At 44.4% G+C, this 20,287-nt stretch overlaps 1 protein-coding gene and 1 pseudogene across 1 annotated transcript; one reads left to right on the top strand and one right to left on the bottom strand.

The window, feature by feature from the left end:
- The first annotated feature begins 9,589 nt into the window (after positions 1–9,589).
- LOC136460217 (ubiquitin carboxyl-terminal hydrolase 4-like) lies at positions 9,590–12,110 on the top strand (annotated as a pseudogene).
- A 2,098-nt stretch (positions 12,111–14,208) lies between these two features.
- On the bottom strand, positions 14,209–15,452 carry LOC136460224 (uncharacterized). The gene is made up of 4 exons (XM_066460014.1): positions 14,928–15,452; positions 14,783–14,848; positions 14,363–14,701; positions 14,209–14,283 (listed from the first exon to the last, which is right to left on the bottom strand). The coding sequence occupies exons 1-4, from the start codon at positions 15,450–15,452 to the stop codon at positions 14,209–14,211; spliced, it is 1,005 nt and encodes a 334-aa protein (XP_066316111.1).
- Positions 15,453–20,287: the final 4,835 nt, after the last annotated feature.

Consider the following 20,287-nt stretch of genomic DNA (forward strand, 5'->3'; position numbering starts at 1 on the left):
TATTGCAGAAGCTAGGAGATTAGAAATCTAGAAATGCGAGCCCCTTGCTCATCAACCTCACGCCCAAGGAAGGCCTCTACTCGTGCTCTCTAGCCTTTTGACCTGCACTGCCCAGTGACTACAGTGCCATGAATCCTCAGGCCTAGCATCTTCTGACAGTCCTAGAGCGTGACTGTCATCTCCCCGAAAGGTAGGTGGAAGCTATGAGTCTTTGGCCGCCACCTACATTTTAGACAAAGCAAAATTACATGTCAAAAAGGCAAGCGCGTGAACAAATAGCCATGAATGGAGGCAATGATTGAAGATAATACCTATCAATCAACGTAATTATGGTCGCTGAGTTGAACTTGGGCAACCCACGACAAACCTAAAAAGAGATGACATCCAGGCTAGCTCTTTGTAAGAAAGGTGTGCACCTGTCATCGTACTGCATGTCCAAGAACCCATTGTGGGTTCTAGGACAAAGGAGCGAAAGGTCCTGCATGGAATAAAACATAGTCTCATGTTACTTCACAAACATATGTATGTTCACAAAAATTTGAACAAAACGTATAGATTAATACCTGCCCCGCCGCTATGAGACGTCCTCGATGGGTCGCCTCATACGTCGGGTCGAGTAGGTGGAATTGCGTCATCCTACAAAAAAGTCAATGAACTAGAAATTCAATATACAATGAAACATGAACTTAGAAATATACAAGTAATTGACACAATTACATGTATAAATTGAGACATGCATAATTAATTAAATGAAAACGACAAATATGAAATAATGAAAACAACCAATAGTCACACCTCACTAATCTGCCAATGGCAACTGCGTGAATTATGGCCAAGTCTACCGCACTCGTACTGCTCGGGGTCAGTAAGAAATGGGGTTCCTCTCACATGCCTCGTTCTTTCGGGTATCTGATCCATACCCATCATGTGCCTCGTCCTCTTTCTTGATCTACACTTATTCCAACGGTAAGCTGGATCGCAATATACTTTGGCCCATCATATGGAGGACACTCTCTAGGGTCCCAGAAAGGCACGAAGCAGGGGCTCCATGTGTGCACAAGTGTGTCGACACTGAACTCGTGAGGTATCCTACTCTCGATATTATAGTTGCGATGCTTAGCTGCTGCCATCAAATGGGAACATAGAAAGTGGTACTGCCTTAGTTTACCACAAGTGCATTTGAAATCTTGGAGGATAACCATATGCATCCTCGACTCTCAGACCTTGTCGTCGGACGTTGTACCGCCCCTATGCTCGACTTGATAAGTCCCTATAGCGTGGTCAAAGCATGTAACCTCATGTGTGCTAGCCCTTTCATTTGCCTTCTCTAGGTGTGCCTTTGGTTTCGGAGCCCATATCTCTCCATCACTCTGCAACTTCAATGCATGGGCGTGTCTATCGTTGAACCAGGCAACAAGCTTGTAGAAGGTGAATTGAATGATTGCATTCATGGGCATACCATGTATCCCCAATATCAACTTATTGAATGACTCTGCCATGTTGCTGCACTGAAACTCGTACCTCCATCCACCGGCGTCGTGAGCTATTGTCCATTTCTCCAAATCCCTCATCAATCCTGTGAGCCATTACCTTCTGCATTTGATGCGGTTCTGACCTGCTCTAACTTTTTCTGAAAGTACTTGTCCTCAAGCTATGAGCAGCCTCCTGGAACAGATCAAAGTTATCCTTCACACCATCCTTTCGGAGTAGATTCTCGGCAAGGTGCAGAGTACACCAACGATGGTGCAAAGGTGCATACCCCTCTATCTGCTCTCGCATGACATTAAGTATGCCCTGGTGCCTATCAGATATAACGCCAACCTCCCTGTCAGGCCCAACCACATGTATTCGGACTAGCCTCAAGAACCATCCCCAACTGTCATTGTTCTCCTTCTCAACCAAAGCAAATGCCAAAGGAACCAACTTGTTGTTCGCGTCACAAGATATGGCTATAAGAAGTGTGCTCTAGTATTTGCCAATCAAGAACATACCATCAATGGAGAAGACGGGACGACAGTGCCTAAAGGCCTCAACACACTTAGGGAAGCACCAAAAAGCACGGAATAATATCTACCTCCCATCCTTCCATGCATTCGGTTTTGGGATGTACTCATAATACATGCCTGGATTCACCGCTTTGATTGCATTGAAAAGTACTGGTAGCTATTCGTACCCATCCTCCCAGTCCCCATATATCATCTTCCACGCTCGCTGCTTAGCCCTCCAAGCTTTACCATAAGTTATCACATAACCTCCATACAACGCCTCAACAATCCTGATAATTGTCCTAACCTTCATGTTGGGTTCTCCCTATAACATTTCCATCAACCGCTTGGCAATGAGGGTAGATGTCAACTATCGATACTTCAGTGTCAGCTCATGGTCAGCACAATTGTGTGGCCCGACAACTTTTGTGATCTTCCACTTTCCGGTGACCTTTTGCTTCCTTACACAAACCCTCCATGGGTAGCATTCCTTGTCATACACAACTGTGTAACGGTGCTCCGCATATGAATGCAAGACCTTATAAGGTCTCTTTCGTATCACTGCAAACGCCTGCAACCACCTCTTCAATGCAGGGATGTCCTTGAATACCCTCCCATTCTTAATTACCATGTTAGGGCCGGCCTTAGGAGCTTCTAGGAGCTCATCATCACGTCCTTCTATATACGCCTGATCGAAATGAGCAAGATCGCTGAACTCGTGAACTCTTGGATCACGGCGGCCAGGAAAGATACGCCTCAGCATCTAAACATCACTCTCTATCAGCTCTCCAATAGGGCGATCGTCATCAGAATCAAGAGCCCTTACCATCTCATATGGCTCTGAACCATTCATAATTTCAACACTATTGGAGTCACAGAATCCATCTCCACAGTGCACTTGCGCAACAACAGGGGGCACATCCACATTCTCAGAAATATCTTCTGCAACATAAGTAGAGAAATGAGGAAAGAATGAAAGAAATAGATGTAAGGAAGGGGGTAAGCTCCCAATAACCATGCGGTTAAAACACTTATTCGGATGATTCTATGTCAAAGGGATCTCATGAGGAGGATCTGCCACAACAATATGAGTCTGACAAAGCATCTCCAACTACCTCATTGAGGGCAGATTGAGTATTGAGAACCGTAGGTGCAACCTCTACATCCATATCAGGTTCCGGGACGGGAGGGTCGATGTGTGCCTACTGACTCATTGGTGGGGAAAACCCATGAGGGATGAGATCAACTAACACCCGACGCACAACCATATCCAAACATTGCAGCTGGCTCTTCATAGCCGATCTCACATAATTCTTCCACTGATCCGCACACCCAATTAGGATCATTTGCCTGAGGATGTTGGGAGGAGAACCTAGGTTCAGTACACCCTCAACTGCAATGCCATCATCATCATCTCCAAGGCAATGCAGCTCCTCCCGAGCCTTTACAACCATCTCACTAAATGAAGGCCTATCATTGAATAGCACAGGCACGCTTTGCATGTCTACAAACTCAACATATCCATACCGATCGCATTCAACGGTGCCTCCATGATATATAGTCACTAGGTTGTCCATCCAGTTCAAACACATAACGAGACACATGTCTTTTAGTCCAAATTAGATAATAGATAGTACCTAACAAGTACTTTCTAACTACAAACTAAGTAAATATGATAATAACTACGTGTGTATATATATACAGTGTACTCATAAAATAGCTATGTCTATGTACCTTTGTATCTATGTTTCTATCTATCTACATATCTAACAATATCTATGTACCTATGTTTCTATCTATCTACATATCTATCTCACTAGATTACTAACTAAATCAACTACCTAAGTCATCACATTAACTAGTAAATAACAAATAATCGAACTACTACATTACAATCAAAGCTAACTAAGCACATACATTGTATATTCATAATTTTTATCTGGCGCGGCCGGGCGCTGCATGGCCCGTGGACGACGCGGTCGTGGTCGCGGTCGCGGGTGCAGGAGGGGACAGCCGGCGCGGGCACAGGGCTGCCGCGGCCGCGGGCGCGGGCAGGGACGGCCGGCGCGGGCATGGGCGCGAGGCCGGCGCGGGCGGTGACGGTCGCCGAGGGCGCGGGCGCGGACGGCCGGCGCGGCGGCGCGCGCGCGGGGCTGCACGGGCGTGCGAGCGGGCACGGCGCGGATGGGGACAATGCGGGCGGAGACGGTAGAGAGAAAGAGAGAGGAAGAGAGAAAGGAACCTCGGACCCATACGTAAGAGGGCTTGGTGCCAGGATTGTTGGCGCCGAGCTGGCTGCCATGTCAGCGTCCATGGCGCCAACGTGGCCCCGAGCTCGGCGCCAGCAGCAATGGCGTCGAGCAGTGTAAGCTCGACGCCATAAGGGTACAGATTTTCTGACACCGAATTAAGAGTCCAGATTTTAAAATCATAACTCTAGGGTCATATTTATGATTTTTTTTTAAAAAAACTAAAAAGTAAAAAATTCGGATGGAACGTCCGCGTGGGCTACCACGAAGGACGACCGACAGGAAAGTGGCGACCGACAAGAAGTATGGTGTATCGTCAGTGCGCAGGTTGCCCTTTGCGCCGCTCTGCCCCATCCTCACCAACCTACACGAGGTCTTTCTCGGCACCAAGCTTGTGTTGTGATCTTCTCCATCGTGTCTCTCGCCGTCGCCGACCTAAGTGACAATCTCAAATCCTGGGCCTGGCTGCTTAATGCCAGCGGCCAGCGGATGGCTGCGTAAGGCCAACATCCAGCATGATTAGGATCGGCCAGCTAGTTGGCTTGCGGCACAGGGCGCACGGCTGTAGCCCACTGCCCGGCCAGCCAGCGGCCGGATGCGTACGTGGCCAGCATGACCAGCATCGGCCGGATGGCTTGCAGCAGAGGGCGCACGGCTGCAGCCCACGGCCAGGCCTGCGACCCTACTGAGGTTGGCAATACACTTTTTTTTCGAAAATTGCTGGCAGGATTATGCCAGGCAAATATATCGATAGAGAAGAGGAGTTGGCAATACACTTCAATTCTACTATAAATCTCGGCCAAAGAAAGAAAGAAAATTATATGTTTTCGCAATTGAAACCTGTGATCTTAGTAGAATTATGTTATACTTTCCTGGCTATGTACTGTATAAGATTGTTTCAACTATGAATGAAATATTATTTATTGACGTGGCATACTTGGAAACAATTGCAATAAAATGGAACTATCAATTGAGACTGGCCTGATTATATAGACTAGGAAATATGCCCGTGCATTGCAACCGAAGATATAAGTTGTATATACATTTGAAGCTTTTCATGTTATAAACCTATATAAATGGCAAGAGGAAATGTGGAGTAAGCCGGGAGACATGGAGGGAGGATACCATCATTTAGGTGATAACAAGGGCTGAAGAAAAATGCTAGAGAATAAAAAGATAACATTAAAAACGGAAGGTGCACATTATAGACTCTGGTGCAGATGTTGGGGGGGTCTTCATTTTTTTTTTTGAAAATAATGGAACTGAACTGCTTCTCAATATAACACACAAGAAGATTAACTTAATAGTGGTCTACCAATTTTCACTTGGCCAATCTGTGGAATATCCAATTGAGCAAAAGGTGACACTATCTCTACATCTGTAAAGGCTTTTTTCCAATGTTTCTCTAGAGGCTCCTTCTGCAGTAGACTACTCCCCTACCTCTAAATAGCCAGCAGGAAGTATTATTGCAACCTTGATTAAAATGGAAAACTGCAGTACATGATTGCTATGTTCGGCAATAAACTTGACATTTACTCATGGTCTGCAAGATTGAAAAATTTTGACAAAAAGAACTTGGAAAACATGGTACGTAATCATTGGTACTGCATCAAAAGATATGAAAACCAGAACCCTATCAGCTAGAGAGTTTGTCGAAACAGAAAAACCATTCCTAAGACAAAGAAGAAAAGAAAAACAATGTAATAAAAACATAGAGCTCTTTTACAGTGGTTGGGGGTACTTCTTGGTTCCTCTTAGTTTCTAAGTAATTAATTAGCGCTAATTAATTTTATGAGTGGAAGGTTAATAGGGTAATTGCGGCTCCCCTCCCCAGCTACCGCTCCCCCACACGCACCCGAACCCGCAGCCTCGCCCACGCGCAGCCAAAGGACGCGAGCAGTTCCGTGGACGCGAGGCTTCCCTGCCCTCGGCCTTAGCCGCGGCCGCCTCACCCTCGACCTCGCCGTCGCGTGGCGCTGCCGCCACTGGTCTGCCCTTGCCACCACCGGTCGCTCCTCCCTCCTCCCCCCGGCACCCCTCGCCCACGCGCACCGCCGCCGCCGCACGACTTCCTCTCGCTGTACGCCACCGCTGCCGCCGCCAAGGACGCTCCTCTCCTGCTCCACGACTACAAGGCGGTGACGCACGAACACGACTTCCTCTCGTTGTACGCCGCCGCCGCCGCCAAGGACGCTCCTCTCCTGCTCCACGACTCCAAGGCGCCGCCGCCTGCCTCTCAAGGTTTGCATCTGCATGTTTTCTTCATTCTCTTTTCTTCCTCGATCTCATGGCAATTCTACTCCCTGTTCGATCGACCTCCGTCCAGTATAGTAGTGTTAGGTAGATCTGCTGCTTGCAGTTCCTTATTCGTGCCTGGATCAGCCGGAGAAGAAAACCTTGCAAGCCAGCTTGTAATAACTAATATCAAATTAGCCTGTTCCTCGCACTGACGCGTGATGATCGATATGTCTTATATTTGTAATCTTGCCGTTACCGTGAATCCATATAGCAAAGCAAATATTGATGCACAAGCAATACTCAGATCCAGGCAGTGAAATTTTGATTTGGGTAGGCACTTGGTGTTCCTCATATGTTGTTGTGTTGCCAGATCGAAATTGGCCAGATCGGTTTACCTTGTGTTAGATAGTTTACTCAATGTGTTAGTGGGGTCCCAAAAGTGCCAAATCGAAATTGACCGGATCGATTTGCCTTGTGTTGGATAGTTTACTCAATATGTTAGTGAAGTCCCAAAAGATCTGGTCTACACTTTAGTAACCTACTCCGATCATATTAGTTAGCTGTTTTCTACGAGTGCCACCTTGGCAACCTGCATTCTTGGATTCCAATTTTATTTTTAGTTCTCGCTATTCACGACTGAATACCCACCTTATAAAGTAAGAAGTAATGCTTCTCAAAATCTCATTCCATCCTTTGTTTTAGTACATGGTTGTCTCACACTCTCTTATATTGCTTTATACTACTATTTCTTATGGGGAAATAGTTTTAGATTGTGGCCTCACTATTCTCTATTTTGCTGTAGGTTCATGGGAGGTGCTCTTTTAATCCCAGTAACTGAGGTATGCACTAGTTTGAACTTTAGCTCTGATAATCTACCTGTCCCAATTAATATATGGACCTTCCTCCTATTTCTCTTCTACTAAACAGCAGCCAGATTGTCACACACCATCATCCTTTCAATCGGTTGGTGCTCATGCTGGATACTTGATACTCAAACAATTTTAAAATCACCTTTTTAGTTGTAAATCTTCAGTTCCTACTATTTATTTGGCATATGAAGTCACACAGCATAGCTCATACCTGCCAGTATTTCCTATGAACTATATAGTGTCTTCATAGGCCATTGAAATTTCTTGTTCCACAAAAACGTTTATGTTGGATCAACATAATAGTCCTTCCAATATTATATCACAAAAATTCTTTTCAGGACTATTACAGCATGATCACACTCAAAAGTTTCATAAATATTTAAACTGATACCATTTTCTTTGATTTTCCTATTTGGATTAGCTACGAGATTGGATGGACTGACTGCTTGTGTTTTTAGAGTTCTATCGCCATCGGTCTACATATAATCTGCATACTTATTGTGAGTATCTACGTATAATTAACCTCCCGGTCCACAAACTGATTGTAGCTGCCCACTGAAGCTCTTTGTTTTTCCACATTTAAATTATTGATTTTTTGCCTTTCAAAGTTGTGTTCAATACTTAGTGCTACATTGAAAGTGTGGCTATATTTACAAGTTCAATGGTTTTGTATTATGCACTTATGTTATTGTTTTTCCCTTTAAATTTTGAGGCCCTAGACTAAGCTGATCAGCCTACTTCTACTATCACAATATAATACTGCAAAACCATATCAACTTCTACCTACTTGCTTCTAAAAAAAATCTACTTGCTCAGATTACCATCATCATCAAATATAATATTGCTAGCTTAGACGTTGTTATGCCAAACTTCTTTGGAAGAAAACTGTTTTTGCACATCTCTTTTCTTGTTGGAATTTACTGTTCCCCATTGCATAATATACAAGCATCTATACAGGAGAAAATGTCAGATCTTAAGTCTTTGCTGGAGTACAATGAAATTGTCAAGAAGTTGTTTGCTAATGAAGAAGAAGGATTTCAGTTCTATAACAACTATGGTTTTGAGAAAGGATTTAGTGTGAGGAGAAGCTATTGTGAGTGGGACAATGGCCACAATGAGATGACTCTTCGGAAGTTTGTTTGCAGCCGTCAAGGTTTCCGTGAAGAGAAGTAGCTGAAGAGGGCGATTAAGAAGCGGAAGCCGCGGAATATTACCCGTGTTGGATGCCTTGCTAAATTTGTGATTGCACGAGATCAGATCACAGGGCAGTGGTATGTGAAGGATTTCATCGATGAACACAACCATCCGATGGCGCCAGCAGAGCTTACTTGTCTGCTACATTCACATAGAAGAATCAACGATGAGCAGAAAGCTGAGAATGTGGAGATGGAGAGTTCTGGGATCCGCAAACACAAGATAATGGATATTTTAGAAATGCAGTATGGTGAGTATGATAAGGTTGGGTGTACAACAAGGGACTTGTATAATTTCTGCCATCGCTATAAGGCAGAGACAATTGCTGCCAGTGACGCTTAAACAGTCATCAGTTACCTGACGGAACTTTAGCGCAGAGATCCTGATTTCTTTTTCAAGTACATGGTTGATGGGGAAGGACAGCTGAAGGGACTATTCTGGTGTGATAGTCAATGTCTGCTTGATTATGAAGCATTTGGTGATGTCATTGTATTTGATAGCACCTACAAAACTAATCGGTACAACCTACCCCTTGTTCCTTTTGTTGGGGGTGAATCACCATCGAAGCACAGTTATTTTTGGATGTGGAATTATTTCTCATGAGAATATTGAGTCATATGTGTGGTTGCTGAGAACATTTTCCGAGGCCATGATTTAGAAGTATCCGATCTCCATGATCACTGATGGAGACCTTGCTATGTTGAGAGCAATCAGGCTGGTGTGGCTGAATTCATCGCATAGGCTCTGCATATGGCATATTGAGCAGAACATTGTGCGTAATCTTAAGGATGATGTTGTCAAGGATGAATTCAGGAGTTTCCTTTATGATTGTTGGTCCATAGAAGAGACCGAGAGAAAATGACAGGAATTTTTGGATAAGCATAAGGTTACAAATAAGGAGTCATGGTTGTATCAAATGTATGATATGAGGGAAATCTAGTGTGCTTCGTATCATGCTGGTAAGTGCTACTTAGGACTGAGGAGCAACCAACGGAGTGAGAGCCTAAACTCTAGGCTTCATATACGTCTAGATCATAAAATGACACTGCTTGACATGGTAAAGCACGTGGAGCACTGCCTTTCAAGGCTGTGCACAAATGAGGCAAAGTTGGACACTGATGCATTGCAATCTGAGGCATGCACAGAACCAGATGCTTCAATTATTGAGATAGAAGCCGTGAAATCGTTCACTCCAACAATTTTCGCCACGGTGCAGTTCAGCATAAAGGCAGTTAAGAAGTGTTTTTCGATTGACATTCTAGATGGCGATAATATGAGTGAGTATATTGTTGGTAGGAAGGATAAACGAGACATGATGTACTATGTCAAATGTCAATTTTGTGATGAAGGCAATCTAAAGGGAATTTCTTGTTCTTGTGGTAAGTTACAATCGATTGGAACCCCCTGCTCACACATCTTCTTTGTATTGGGCGATCTGGATGAAGACAAGCTTCCAGACTGTTGTGTTTCGAAAAGATGGACAATGGGGGGGCAAAGAGTGCATTTCCTCCGAAAAGGAAGAGCACCATGTATGACTATTTCGAAAGCCTACAGAGGTACCGTGAGCTACGCAATATCGGTCAAGCTGCAGCCTTCACAGCATCTCGTTCACTTGAATCATATGAGCGGCTGAAACACGTTCTGTAGGATGAAGTTGCTATGAACCTGCCAAATGAAGGAGATAACAGAGGCAAGAGGTATGGTCCGGTGCTGCCACAAGCCCTGGATGTTGATTCTGTAGCGTTCAGTAATGGCCCTGTTCGGCTCGCTGAATCTTGGCTGAAATTGGCTGAAAACACTGTTCTGACTAAAATGTTGTGAGAGAAAAATACTGTTCCGGCTGAAAAAAGAAACCGACCAAGCCGGATATAGGGTAAGCCGAACAGAGCCAATGTGCTGGATCCCTTGCATGTGCCTGGAAGAGGGGCCCCGAAGAAAAATTTGAAGTCAATTTGAAATACGAAGAAATCTAAGATCAAATGTAGCCTGTGTAAGGATAAGGGTCACAATCGGCGAACATGCTCCATGAGAAAAGAGGTAGTTCGTCTAAGTTGAAAACAGGCCATCTGCGAGGCATGTGTAGTTATGACTGATGTTTGTCCTCTTCATTTGTAGGAATCAAAGCTCCCTGAAGATGTGCTTGATATATGATTTAACAAAGATGAGTTTGTTGTTGCCTATTGTTTATAGGTACGCTGGTGAACAACTTATGCTGTTGTAGAAATGTTTTAATTATTATGGTATCTTCAAAAGTAGTCATTTCAGGAATGAATTAGTTTTTATGGTAGCTCCAAAACAGCCACTTCTCTTGACTAAAATATGTCTCCATGGTTCTTTGTAGGATGCACACGAGTTCTTAAATTTCCTTTTGAATGAACTTGTTGATATTTTGGAAAAAGAGTCAAGTGCTGCTAAGGACTCGCCCCAATCATAAGCTCCAAATGGCCCAGTTCAACCTTTAGCCAATGGAGTTAAAAAAGAACAGCCAGTTACTCTGGTCCATAAAAATTTCCAGGTGACTGAACTAATTGAAAAGTGCCTTGTGTTTTATCTTCTAGATTCAAGTTACCATCATCTTTACATGCATACAAACTTTGCAGGGCATATTGACCAACGAAACAAGATGCTTAAGATGTGAAACAGTAACTGCAAGGGATGAAACATTTCTTGATCTTAGTGTTGACATTGAACAAAACAGTTCTATCACAAGCTGCCTGAAAAATTTCTGTTCTACAGAGACTTTAAATGCAGAGGATAGATTCTTCTGCGACAAGTGCTGCAGGTAACTATACCATGTTTCCCTTGGGTTGTATTTATTTGTCATCATCATCAGCATTCTTTGCTTTAGAATTATGCCAATTTTTACTGGTCATTGTCATCCTACTTGGGGGGCACTTTGTTTTGGTAGATCTCTACGATAGCATAGAGCCCTGAGCCCTGAGTAATCTTGGTTCCCTCGTACCGTTGTTGCACCCAATCTACGTTGTATAGATTTTGAAAAATATCATGCTGTCGCTACCTTATGGAAGGGACCATCATCTTCACTTTAGTCCTTTGTTACTGCTGAACTCCATTATTTGGTCGCATTCCAGTTTGCAAGAAGCACAGAAGAGAATGAAGATCAAGAAGGCTCCCCACATATTGGTGATCCATCTAAAGCGTTTCAAGTACATTGAGCAGCTTGGCCAGTATAAGAAGCTTTCATACCGGGTTGTATTCCCCATGGAACTGAAGCTCAGTAATACATCTGACGATGTAGACACTGAGTACTCCCTCTTTGCTGTCGTGATCCATGTTGGAAGTGGCCCCAACCATGGGCATTATGTAAGCCTTGTCAAAAGCCACAACCACTAGTTGTTCTTCGACGACGAAAACATCGAGATGGTTGAAGAGCAGACCCTACAAACATTCTTCGGTTCCTCACATGAATACTCAGGCAACACAGACAATGGGTATATCTTGTTTTACGAGGGGCTTGGTGGGAAGAGTTAGATCGGTTTATTCACCTTCCCTGTTCCTTTTCTCCTTTTTCTCTTTGGGGCTTGCAGGTTCACTCTTGTACCTACACAGCTACTATTTCATTACCTCCATGGAATTGAAGAGGTTGTCTGAGGTGAGGACGCCAGATTTTGGGTGGTTTCAGTGTACAGGGGATAATGGAATCTATCTCCCAACGATGAAATAAGGTGTAATTTTTAAGTTCGCCTGACCAGTTTGTTCTCAGGGCTAACATCTTTTGTTAAAGAGTGGGACTTTACTATTGGGCACACTGTACATCAATTCTAGTTCATAACTTTGCGCATTTACTAGTTCTGATCCATGTACGTGCTGGAATCGTGTTGCATGTAGCATGTTTGATTTTCTTTTTTCAGTTTATCGTGCAGTTGATTCATGTAACTGTATTTTCTATGTCAAGCCAGAGGAGCTGCTCCTATGAAAGTCTTTAATAGCTTGCATTTGTCGTCAATGTGCTAAAAAAGTCGAGTGAGGTGTGCGTGATGCCAGGTACTAGTGTTTCTGTGTTTTGATTTTGTGGTTCTCTTCTCAATACTCGTGCTGGCAAAGCTGAGCACGCCCCGTTTCCCAGTCGCCCGTCGGCGGCCGCGTCGTGCGGTTTGCAGCAGAGCCACCTGCAGGAAGTTTCATATGTTGCGCCACATGAATCATGATCAACGGCTCAACGCAGGCCGGCGGTCTCGATAGTCGGCAGTGATAGATGCACCTGTCTGTAGTCCATAGCATCACGTCCTCTATAGCGAGTGCGACCAGCCAAGACGAGCTGTAGCATTCGCGCCCACTGTTGATTGCCTGCCGCTGCATATCTTCAGGAACGCTGACAACGGCAGGAGAGGGCAGCGGTAGAGCATCACGTGGCGGCAGCTCTGAGTGCTCACAATCGCTGTGATGGCCTGATGGGGTGCGGTCAGCTAGCCAGTGCCGTCTGGCTGGCCTCTCCGTTCCGCCAATGGGGCAGGCATGCATCTCAAGGCTCAGGTGAGGCCGGCCAGCTCGTCCTCGGCTCATTCGTCACACCGCTAACAGTAACACATGGTTAATCACAGTAGAACATAAGCTGTAATGATGGCACAAGAGATGAACGCACGTGCCAGGGATGATTTCATATGAGATGTAGTAAACAAATGGAGAAGCCAAGAGAGGATACATTTCATCTGCCCACCCAAGATACTTTGAAACAGATGATGGCAACTACCACTTCCACAAATAAGCATATACTACTAGCAATATCTAGTCTATCTATAACCCCACAGGCTTAAATTTCCCCTAATTGCAGGGCTCAATCCTGAATTTCCCCTAACCAATGCAATTGTCCAACCAACTAAATAACTAGTAATCCCAGCGACTCCATCTCTTCATCATCTCTCCCAGCCAGAGCTAGGGAAGTTTTGTAAGCCCTGGCCCTACATCATCCATCCAAAAGAAATAAAGAACACAATTAAATTGAAGCATCCTCAGAACTCACAAGGTACAAGTTTCAAAGACTGCAATTTAAGGCACCTTTAATTTTCCGCACGTCTTCAGCTCAGCTGGAAGCACAGGTCGGCTTGCGAGGGGGAAGCTGGTGATGGGGCGTCCTCTGCAAGCAACAAACATCTTGCTTTCACCACAATGCATGCAACTTGCATTGATAAAACGTGCAGTGCAGTGCAGCTGAGCGAAAATCACTACAGGCTAGCTACTCACCTTTAGCTTTGGCTTCAAGGATTCGATAGCAGGAGCTGCATGTGCGTTGCCGCTGTTTGCAGCTTGCTGAAGCAAAGCATTTCCATCAGAAAGCAAAGGTTTCAACAGTTCATAGAACAGCTGCCTAATCATGAATGCAACAAGATAGTGCATGACCCAACAACGCAACTAACACAGGCAGGCAGGTTCATGAAAACAAGTCTGCAAAGTCTCCAAAAAAATGAAAACAAGTCTGCACTCAGTGAAAGCCCATCTTATTACTTTCTTGATTGACACAAGGCTGCCTAATCATGAATGCAACAAGATAGTGCATGACCCAACAACGCAACTAACACAGGCAGGCAGGTTCATGAAAACAAGTCTGCAAAGTCTCCAAAAATAAAAATGAAAACAAGTCTGCACTCAGTGAAAGCCCATCCTCTTCTTCTTCTTTTCCCGATACCAATCATTATTGGTTGCTTAATCATGGAGTCAACGTTGTTCTTCTTCATCATAGTAGCCTTGTTCTTCTTCCTCATTGTAGTCTGTTTCCATGTCCGACATGTCCTGCATTAAGTTGCTGTCATGTTATACATATATGATTGTATGAAGTAGTTTTTTTTTGTGGAGAGGAACCAATACTCACGCCGTACAAATCATCGTTGCATCCTTTTACTAGGTACAGATAACAAATTTTAGTCCCCTCTTTTTCATGAGCAAGCACCAATTCATTTACCTCTTCTTGTCCGTCAATCTGTACTAACCCAGTTGATGGCTGACTCCCAGGAGCAGGATTGAGGTAGTACAACTGTACGTCTCCTCTGTATCCAAAAGGTTTCAAAGCCCCCAACATCGTGACAAACTCAACAGAAGTGGTTGGTTTTATAATTGTAAACTGGCCTAATTCTTCTCGACTATCGTAGTACTTCTTCAGATCCGAATAAAGTTCCTTCACTGAGTGAAGGATAAATCGCATTACAACATCCTGCACATATAGATTAGACGAATAAGGACAATTTGGCCACATGGAGTTCTTACACGGAAACTATACGAAAATTTCATATACCGGGCCACACTCGTTGTCCAATAATATATGCATGTATTTCCGTGGTATGTAGATCCCATCTTGTACCTGAAAGTGTAAAGATTCGAGGTGTTCAAATGGCTATCTATGTAATGCAAAATATGAAATACTAGCATACTGTAGTTACCTCTACATTCATGTTGGCATGGACCTCCTCTTCTTGGATCAAGGACCGGCCCTCCTCTTGTTCGATCAAGGACTGAATCATTGACTTCAATTTTGAGCGCTCATTTTCCAACTCCTTATCCATTTGTTCCCCTGCCTGCTTAATCATGGAGTCAACGTTGGCTCGCTCTTTCTTTATGTTGGCATCAATTTCTTCAAGGATCTTTGATAAGGATTGATTTAAGACGGCGCGTTCCTGCTTCATCTTCTCGGCAAAGGCAGCACGTTGATCATGTAACGCTTGCTTCAGCAAGCGACCCAGTGCGACCTCCATTCTCACAGCAACGTCATTCTGCTCAATGGTTGACCCTTCGTCTAGCAGTTTTCGCTGGAAAATTATGTACCGCTCATTTTGTTGTCGCACTTGTTTTGTTCTGATGTCAGCGTCGGAATGGTCAAGCTGTAACTTCAATTTCATATCCTTGAAGTCCGCCTTTAGTTTGGTAGCCATCTCGTCCCACTCCTTGAGGTGGTTTGCAAGATCCATGGTACCTGAAGTTTGACGTAGCAGTTTCGTAAATCATCATGTGTCTCTAGGAAGCTTCAGTAATTTCAGGATTGCACTATAGTATTAAGACTAACATAGGGAGAGATGGTAAATAAGAAAGAAATGTCTGGATGAGAACAGAAATCCATCAGAACAGCATACATGTACTTGACCAACCAGTGATAAATTCATGAGGGAAGAACTGAACTTGCATGATAAATTGAAAAAGAAAGCGTGTAAACAGGAAAATAGAGCACGGCAATCAAATACAGTGAAATAAGATGTTAGGAAACTTTGGTGCAGATTTTGCCTTAATAATGCAGAGGAAGTGATCTTATAACTATAAAAGATAGCAATGGGGATATCCAAGGTGACTGGCATTGCTGCGACAGCTTTTCTTGCCACATCTGTTAGTCTGTGCCAGCTAGGCATGAAAATTATTATGCTTCCTTTCCTAGCCACCAGTATTGTTGCTTTTGTTATCACGGTCGCATCCCATGATGCCATCAACCTACCATGGATCCTGGGGAAGAACTCAGTGGGAAGATTTCCATTTTGGTTAGTGTGATTCCATCAGTCTAAGTTTCAGAGCATGTTGCTTAGTGTGATTCCACCATTGCAGCCTATGCGGGTAACTAGATGCCTAGATCCAGGCAGTGGTCAAGATCCATCTAATCCAAAGATTACAAATATAACGGATCAAGAATACTATAGCAACAATACATTCATGAAACATGCCTACACTGATCTGAAACAAGTACCACGGGACAGAGGAAAAGCACATCATCACGTGCTGGAGTTCAAAAACAGCACGGGAGAGAGCGAGAGAGAGGGCAGGACGGGCACTGACCGATTGCTCACCTCGCTGCGAAGGTCGTGGAGGGTTCTAGACATCGGTGATGCGGTGAAGGCGGAGATCAGCGGTGGCGGCGGGTAGAGCTCCGGGCGGCGGCTATGGCGGTGCACGGGCTAGGGCTAGTGCTCGGGGCGGCTCCTTTAGGGTTCAAAGGGGGCGGCGCGGTGCTCTGGGCCTACTGTTTATTGGCACGGGCGCGGGGAACCTCAGGGGGCGTGTTCGAGGGATCGGGCGGCGGTAGATTCACCCGGTTGATGCGGCGCAGCGGGGAAGAAGGGACCGGTAACCAACACCTACAAACGGTCCAAATTGGGCCTGCCCATCAGGTCATGGCCCAACAAAGCCAATTGAATAGGCAGTCAGCCATCTGCACTGGTTTAGTCCCACCTCGCACGCTGACCATGCAAGATCACAGCATAAAAGAACAGGAGAAGTAGCAGCGATCGAACTATACAATGCCTACTCTCACTTGTCACCTGGGCCAACTGGGCTGGCGCGGCCTGGTTGGGCTCCCTCCGTGGTCGAGCCCGACCTAGTTGATGCTGGCCCGTGGCAACAATTTTTTTGCCACCATTTATTTTAATTTTTTTAATATCTGCCGCTAGGGAGGCTATCACCATTCATATCCAAATTCTATGTATTTTATTTATTTTTCACCCTCCACAATCTTTTCCTCATCCATAATCCATGCTAATTGATTTGAGTTACACTACCAATTTCTAATAAAAAGCCAAAACTTAAAAATAAGAAAAACTCGGGTTCACACTTTAAAAAACATGTGGTTAGAGTGATCGGTTCAAATTACTATCATGTTGGCCTATTAGTGCACTCGGACGACACGTGCAAGTGGCGGCTTAGTTCCTATCATGTTATGCCTAGTGGTTCATCACTCTGGAAAGACATGAGACCGATCGGTTCACTTTGGTTCATGTTAGGCCTATCAGTCCACTCATCGAACGAGATGCGAGAGTGTAGGTTGAGTCCGCTGAGACAGACGTGAGAGTATATATATCGTGCACCGTGTGGTTGGGCATGGGCCTCTGTTATAGCCTTGTGTTGCACGCAATTCCGTCACTTTGGCGAGACATGGCGAGACATGAGAATGACCGGTTCACTTCATATCATGTAAGAGTGAACGGTTCGCTTCTTATTGTGCTAGCCTATTGTCCACTCGGACGACACATGAGAGTGGCGGCTTAGTTCTTATATGTCAAGGCTAGACACGAGAGAGATTGATTCACTTCCTTTCACATTAGGCCTATGACTCCATTAAGACGAACATGAGAGTGTCGATTGAGTTCTTATCGTGTTAGCATAACAAGTCCGCTCAGTCAATACGTGGAATGTAACGGGCAGCTTAATTTATTTTTGCTTGTTGATTAATGCCATATCAAATCGAAAAAAATATCCACAAATCATGTGATTGGCCAAGTTGAAAAAGGAATTGATGATCTATCTGGAAAATAAAGGAGAACATGTGATTGGCCAAGTTGAAAAAGGTATTGAAATTGAAAAGAAAATCTTTCTGGAAAATAAAGGGAAAAGAATAAAAATTTAAAAATAATTTGACCCATGCAGGTCTCGAGCTTGCGACATTCGGGTATTAGCACGACGCTCTAACCAATTGAGCTATTAGGTCGGTACGTTTTATTAGGAATTGAGCACATATTCATTATCTAGTGCGTAGTATTAGTGCCTTGTGCCCGGCACATTGGCCAAATCACTTTTAGTCAAGATAAGAGTTAATTAGGATCTTCATCCTCCATCTATAAGCACAAATGAGGAGGCTTTGCAAAAGGTAGTCCAGTAACGGTCTCACGGCAGGAAAAATAAAACAACTGGAGATTTTTCCACCAGCCATTCCATACGGTTTTAGAGTGCAGATTACCAAGACCGTCGCTCGTTCTGAAATGAAAGTAAGATACAAATACAATTTTAGTATCAACTATTCCAGTGATGTCACGGATGGTTTCAAGCAAAAATCAGCGCGGTACATAATTTAGCAGCAAAGGACGCTCTCATGCCATCGAACAGCTGGGGCGGCAGGATCTCATGCCAGTGGCAGTGCCTCTCACACATGCACGCCACCCATGGGCCGCTCAGCTTGGGCCTCCTGTCTCCCCTTGCGGGCTTACATGGGCCGGCGGCTTGGCGGAGGCAGACTCTTCATTTGGAAACTACCCTTGTGGAGATTGTGGCGCCTCCATAATGGTAGGATCGTAGCAACCCTGCCTCAACAGATCACAAACCGCATCTTCTCTCTACTTTCTCATCTCTACTTTCTCGTTTTCTGGCAATGGCTACGGCAGAATACAGAGCCTAGCCGAGTCCATCGTCTGGAATTGGCACCATGGATACGGCAGCAGATGGAGGCCAGCTCCGTACTCCAATCGGCAACCGGGTTCAAAATGAGTCAAAGGTTACAGGTAAGTGATGCATCCCTATTCCAGTGATTAGATGTATGAATTTGTGTTTGTTCGGGCACTAGGATAGATCGGCGCCCACTTCCAAGTTTGCCCTGTTATTTTCCAACCAATCACTATTGTGCTATATATGAAATCATTCAAATCTAAATAGACATTTCTTATCTGTTGATACAGCATATATCTACCATATACAACAAAGTTCCTGATTTTTTTCAGAAGACCTTCGCAGAGACCTTCACAGAAATCACCTATGGCATATACATAAACCTGCTGAGCTTTTGGATCTGTTGAGCTTTTGGATCTAAATAAACCTGCTTAGCTTTTGGATCTACGTCTCCCCTGTTTAGGCACACAGATACCCCAGTCATGAATCGAAGAAAGGCCCGTAAGCCTGACCGAAAAATAATTAAGTTTGAATTTTTGCAAATAGAAATTGAAGTACTGAACAGAATGGTCAAGCTTCATAGATAGGAACATTGGTAATGAATGCATAAACATGTGGAAAGTGTGTGCGCTAAACATCGAGCGCAAGGAAACATACCTATCAGCGTAACCATATCTGCTGCTCTTAGTTGCTGATGATGGAGATGATGCAGTGCTAAAAAGATAATAGAAAGAAGTACAATTACGGACTGCTCACACGATAGCTGTAAATCACGACATAAATAAATGAAATTCACCTGCTAGGGCTGGAAAGATTTTCATAATCGTCCTTCTCTACAAGCACGAGATCAAGCTTGTCAATGTTGACCTCAATTGGCTCTAATTGCACATTTGATACAGATGGTAACTGCAGTGGTAAACAAAAGAATTCAGTTACCAAAACTAACAAAAGTAAGGTTATTATCCACACTGTGAGGCTGTTGTTAACTGCAACTCAGGATTCACTGCAAATTGAACGCCAAGTGTCAAAATCTAGCCGAGATGACCCCAGGCCACTATAACTGTAAAACATCCAAACTAGAAAAACACCAAACCCGTCCTTTACGGCCGTAAATGCCATAATTCTGAAAACAGGTCAAAAATTAACACAAGTGCAGCAAATGTAACATGAATGCGGAGCTAATACAAAGAATAACTTCATGGAACCATTGTGTTACCACAACCGCGACTGTACAACTCTAATTTTCTTAGCTGAGAAGACAATCTATCGCGACTGACAGTCAGAATCCCAAGTTCAACGCAATTACCGCATTCTATTGCCCACGAAGTACAACTAGAGTAGGGGGGAAACAAAATTCACCGGAACATATCAAACATTGGCAACTTGACTACCGCATGGCCAAGCATCTGCCACCAATGCGGCCCATAAGCCCCGACTCCCGAGAGAGAAACAACAAGGCAACTGATATACAGAGAGTTACAAGCGGGAGGGTGGCGACATCTTATCTTACCGTGATCTGGAGCTTCCCGACACGCGCTGTGTCGACGGCGAGCGCGGGAGGCAGCCCCAGGCTCGCATGCAGCGCATCGCCATTGATATCTAGGACGCCCGCGCTATGATAGTTAGAAGGATTAGCATTCCATTTCCCAGACACAAACATTACAGCGAA

Source organism: Miscanthus floridulus, chromosome 1, assembly GCF_019320115.1.
Source record: "Miscanthus floridulus cultivar M001 chromosome 1, ASM1932011v1, whole genome shotgun sequence".
Taxonomy (NCBI): domain Eukaryota; kingdom Viridiplantae; phylum Streptophyta; class Magnoliopsida; order Poales; family Poaceae; genus Miscanthus; species Miscanthus floridulus.

What these genes read in the sequence shown, in the direction of transcription:
- LOC136460224 (XM_066460014.1), bottom strand. Translation starts at nt 15,452, where the DNA reads ATGGATCTTGCAAACCACCTCAAGGAGTGGGACGAGATGGCTACCAAA. An exon ending in TGGACAACGAGTGTGGCCCG is followed by an intron (nt 14,702 to 14,782) that starts GTATATGAAATT and finishes CTATATGTGCAG; the next exon opens with GATGTTGTAATGCGATTTAT. An exon ending in GCAACGATGATTTGTACGGC is followed by an intron (nt 14,284 to 14,362) that starts GTGAGTATTGGT and finishes AACTTAATGCAG; the next exon opens with GACATGTCGGACATGGAAAC.